Source organism: Lycium barbarum, chromosome 4, assembly GCF_019175385.1.
Source record: "Lycium barbarum isolate Lr01 chromosome 4, ASM1917538v2, whole genome shotgun sequence".
Classification (NCBI taxonomy): Eukaryota; Viridiplantae; Streptophyta; class Magnoliopsida; order Solanales; family Solanaceae; genus Lycium; species Lycium barbarum.
Genome location: NC_083340.1, coordinates 143,100,645 through 143,105,674, shown reverse-complemented (window position 1 = coordinate 143,105,674; position 5,030 = coordinate 143,100,645). Strand labels below are relative to the sequence as shown.

Sequence of the window (5,030 nt, the reverse complement as noted above, 5' to 3'; positions counted from 1 at the left end):
TTAGCCAAACTAGCTATTAATCATTTGAAACTCACCAATTTGCCTAATCTCAATCTGCGTTGTGTAAGATCCCATGCACTAAGAAGTTTATCTCTTGATTCCACCTCTTTTATTAAGAGTGGAGTAATTCCACCCTTTTATTCTTCACTTCTTGGTGAAGTTGTGTAGTAACTAGTAAGTTCATATCGTTTTGCAATGAAATGAATGAGTTGATTTAGGCTTCATTTTGGTACATCAACAATAAATGGTATATATCAGAAAGTTCTTGCAGCTATTAAGATGAAAACAACTGCATGAAACAATAAGCAACAATTACCATTCAAGAGCTTTCTGCAGTTGTAATTATGGGTGTCTATGAGTCAATTTTTCTTTGAAAAATCAAATTAGCACTGTGTCTATATATGATATTTATAAACCAATTAAATGAGGTAAGGTTTACATATAAATTACCAAATTATTAAGTGGGTTAATTTTTATCAAGTATAACATATAAATTACCAAGACTAATTAGGGGTACATGGAGCCTCATCACATTCTACGTACATAGGGTTAATGAGCTAAGGTTTCAATCACAAAAATAAAATAAAAAATACATACGTTTAGATCAAGTCTGGAAAGAAAAGGACATAATTTTTTAAAAAGTGCTCATATAATCAATCTTTAGTTAATAACAAAATGACCAAGCTTAAACACAATTGATATAATAGAGTTGGTAAGACCTATCGTTCGCTTGCACTAAATAATTAGTTTTAGAAGTAATAAAGGGAATGTTTTTTTCTTTCTTTCTGTTTTGGGCATATATAATTTCTTGTTGGATAGGGCAACTTTGGCACTCCACTCCTTTTCATGTTTTTTCAAATCATATGATTACTCTTTTTTAATTTTATTTTGGGTTGTTTCGAACATGTCTCATCATTTACTTTATTTTTACATAACATTCAATAATTAAAACCTGTAAAACTATTCCAAATATAAATGTTGATGTTATATTTGCTTTGCTTTCAACAACTAATTTTATTTTTTCCAATCATTACTAGTATATTTTAAAAGTCAAAATATTATCTTAAACTTCGAATTTAATTAGATATCATCGTCACATAAAATAAAAACGAGTGAAGCTATCAATGTGTGTGACACTGATAGAAGTATCTATGCTTTTATTACAAAATAGAGTACAAAGGTCAGGTCAATTTCTCAACTGAGCAAAAGGACAAAATTGAGAAAAAGACCCACAAAACGCTAAGAAAACCAAATAAATCTGATTTTTTCAAACTTTATCCAATGAGGGTATCGAAGCATACAATGAAAATATGGAATCTCAAACAAAACAAACACTACCTTTTTTCATTATTTCCTTTTTACCCTTCCTTTGAGTCGTACTATAAAAAAGGAAGCAATTTTTTTTATCCCTTCAACAACAAGAACCTTCTAATTATTTAACTAAGTTAATCTTAATAAATTAGCGCTAAACTAAGTAAAATCGCATAAACTTTCTAAAATTTTTGTACCACAACCTTTCTCTCTCCACCATTTTCACTACTACAACTCTCTGACTTTCCATCTACGATACTCTCCGATGATCGGTCACCGTTATGACCGGTTCCTCGAGCGTCAGATTCGGGCGAGCCATGAGAATGTGATTTTGAGGGTGGCTTGTACATGTGGCTGCCGTGATGGTACAATTGTTGGTGATGCTGGAGGTGGTGGAGCGATTGTAATGGTTGTGGTGTACTGTAGAACTCTGGTGTCACGGCTTGTGGGGCCGCAATATAGTGTGGTGATGGTGCATGGCTAGTTGAATGTGGACCATAAAAGGTGGCTGCAGGTGGTGCACCACCGTGTGCGGCTGCGGCCGCGTACTCTGGTGGGACCCATATGCCACCTAAAACCACCAAGTGGGGTGGTGCTGTTGTTGCTTGTGGGCTTGGACTTGGTCTTCGGGTGTGAAGTCTATATTTCTGTATAATCAAATCAAATAAATTAGCTTAAACATGTCTTGATATTTTTATGACTATGAAAGCATGTCGCAAAATAATAAAAGTAAGAATCTAGACTTATTTTTTAAATGTAAAATAAAATTTTTAAACAATTTAAAAATAAAATATTACTCCATATAAAATAAAACAAAAAAAGTGTGATGCAATATTTTCAATGTTCATTATGTAATATGCGCAATTACCAGCGTTGCAATGCGTCGCCTGCAACTTTTTTGCATGAGTAGTTTTTTTTTTTTTTTTTTTGCAAGATTTGGGTTTTGGGGGGGGGGGGGGGGGGGGGTTGATGGGTGAGGTTACAATTGGTTAGCATGTATACCTGCAAATGGCTTTTAACTTCATCATTGGTCAATCCATCAACCTTCATCAACTCTCTGATTTGTTTTGGTGTGGCCACTGAAATCATTACATATGAAAAGATTAGCTTGCTTGCTTGCAAAGTAAGAAAAGGAGACAGCCAAATGATGACATGATAATTCTTTTTGACTATCAACAAATAGTTTAAAAGTTTCATAGACCGATATCTTACTAGTTCCTATATTTTCTATGTATCCTTGGAAACCTAGAATAAAGAGTACTTGTAAGAATAAACTATAATAAGTTAAATATATAGTTTTGCCAAAAAAGAAAGAGCTTGTGTTTACTATAAATTGATTGTGTAATTGTTTTTTTTATGTATAATTAGGTCATTTACAACGTATACCATAATATAACTATATATAGTACTAATAAGCTTTGATTTTGGAAATCTAGAATAAATAGTACATGAAAGAATAGACTTTAACAAGTTAAAATAAGCTAATAATTTAAACATCTTTTATACTATCCGTGCATAAAACCTAAGAAGGGCAGTTCGGTGCATGAAACACCCGCGTTCACGCATGCTCTAGGAAAAGGCCGCACCCCAAAGGGTCGCAACCTATCTTGACACAAGCACAAGTAGTTGATTCCAGGGGCACGAATCAACCATACCGTTGCTTCAAGGCTTCCCTTTGTCAATATATATAACTAAAAAAAAAAAAAAAAAAAAAAGGAGAATGGTTTGGACAAATATTTTACCTTGAGAGCCACCTAGCATTTGAAGAGCATTAACAAAACGCCTATGCAAATCAGGGGACCAACATCTTCTTGCCTTTCTATGTGGTTGTTGAGTACTTGTACTTGTACTGTTGTTTCCACCTCCGTTGATAATGCTTTGAGAATCTTGCTGAATATTCATACAACTTCCATTATTAATATTCATTGCTTCCAAATTCTTGCTATGATCCTCCACTAACATCTCATTATTCTGTTTGTTAGATGAAGCAAGTGCTAGTGTTGGGCTTGGACATGAAGAATTGTTGTCCAAGGCTAACTTTGGACCAACAGAAAAGCCCATATTATCATTTTCTTTGTTAAAAGATGTTAAACTAGTGGATATTTGTACTTGCTTTGTTTCTTGATCACTTGCTGGACTCCATAATTGTGCAGAAGTCATCCAATTTGCCTTATTATCAACAGCAACTGTGTTATTTTCTACTAATTTTTCTGCTCCTAATTCACCACTTGAATTAATATTCTTAAGTGGAATGAATTCTTCAAGAACTGGTCTGTGTGACTCATTATTTGCCCTATGGGATTGGAGTTGATGCCTTGAAGCTTCCATAGCTGTTAATTCCCAAAAATGAAAGAAGACGAACTAATATAAAACTTGCAACAAGAAATGAGAATAAAAGTTACACAATAAAGGTTTAAGCTAGCACATGTAATTTCTTCCCTATTGTGCTATTAAATGAAAGATCTAAGCTATATACACTGATTAAGAATTTTTACACAAATACGTGTAGTTTAACCTATAAAAGTTGTGGAATTATATATAATGAGAAAAAACTATAATAGCATGTCATGTACCGTTTTTATTAGATTAATTACCACTTGATGCATGCTTATATATCGTAAAGATTTATTTGTATAGTATTGTGCAATTTTTGACACCATTGTTGTCGCACCTACAACTTAATATTTGTACAGCTAAATGATATCATCAAGAATTGACCCACTACGTAATTTTTGAGTCCTATTCTTGATTTGATATATCTCACACATAAAGTTGTGCACAAAGAAAGTCATTTCAATCTTATAATAAGCTAATAAGAGGACAAAAGAAGACTAAAGCTAGTTAGCACATATACTCAAAAGGAATTGAACATCACTATGAATATCCACTTATATATACATTTACCTTATGTGATTCTAAATTGTCTACTGTTATACATCTTATAGAAAAAACCTTGTAAATCTATGAGAACATGACTATGAATATCCACTTAACCACTTTGATAATTTTTGCATGAAGATGGTTACTAAAAATAATGAAGAGATTAATTACCATTGGTTAAGAGTTGCATGCAAAGGGGAAGTTCACGCTTGAATGCATCAATTTTGACTCTTTCTTCTTCAAGACGAGCTAAGAATTCTTCAAGATTTTGTGTTTGATCAATTTTCTCCCCAAATGATTTTAGAAGCATAGAGTAACTTTGATGGGGTTTGCATTCAAGGCTTAGTTCTGAAGTTGACATATTCATGATACCAATTTTTATCTCGAAAAAACGGGAATTCAGGGTTGGCTTTAAAATTCGGTGCAAGTAAAGTGCCTATTCGGCTCTATGTATTGCCTACAAATAGATTTTTATGCTCAAATAGGAAGATGAGAAAAAAAGAAGAAGAGTTGTTTGGTGTGAAACACAAGTGGTGGGATAGAGAGGAAAAGGGAAGAGTTGTTTGTTTATGAACACAAGGAGGATTCAAATATTGTGAAGAGGATGGCTGTCTTTTTAGAGGGTTGAGTTCGAGGGAGAATAAATAAAGTAAGATTCTGGAGAGAGGGAAAAAACAAAAGGTAAAAAGTAAAAGTAAGGGCAGGATAAAGAAAATAAATAAAGAAAAGAAGGATAGTAACTTCTTGCAAAGAGTAAAGGCAAAATGCCGTTTGTTGGTAGTCATGAAAGTGCGAAAGAGGTAGGCTGTCGTGAGGACCTGAGGTATATATGGTTAGGA

At 33.3% G+C, this 5,030-nt stretch overlaps 1 protein-coding gene across 1 annotated transcript; it reads right to left on the bottom strand.

Moving 5' to 3' along the window:
• Positions 1 to 1,244: 1,244 nt before the first annotated feature.
• Positions 1,245 to 4,791, bottom strand: LOC132636752 (myb family transcription factor EFM). The gene is made up of 4 exons (XM_060353771.1): positions 4,363 to 4,791; positions 3,054 to 3,641; positions 2,314 to 2,390; positions 1,245 to 1,958 (listed from the first exon to the last, which is right to left on the bottom strand). Exons 1-4 carry the CDS (start codon positions 4,556 to 4,558, stop codon positions 1,494 to 1,496), a joined length of 1,326 nt encoding a protein of 441 aa, XP_060209754.1. The 5' UTR covers positions 4,559 to 4,791; the 3' UTR covers positions 1,245 to 1,493.
• Between the last annotated feature and the right edge of the window lie 239 nt (positions 4,792 to 5,030).

Excerpts from the sequence above, each read along its gene's own strand:
- LOC132636752 (XM_060353771.1), bottom strand. The coding sequence starts at position 4,558 with ATGAATATGTCAACTTCAGAACTAAGCCTTGAATGCAAACCCCATCAA. Across the intron at positions 2,391-3,053 it reads AATGCTAGGTGGCTCTCAAG|TGGCCACACCAAAACAAATC; the intron begins GTAAAATATTTG and ends TAATGATTTCAG. Across the intron at positions 1,959-2,313 it reads AAGTTAAAAGCCATTTGCAG|AAATATAGACTTCACACCCG; the intron begins GTATACATGCTA and ends TTGATTATACAG.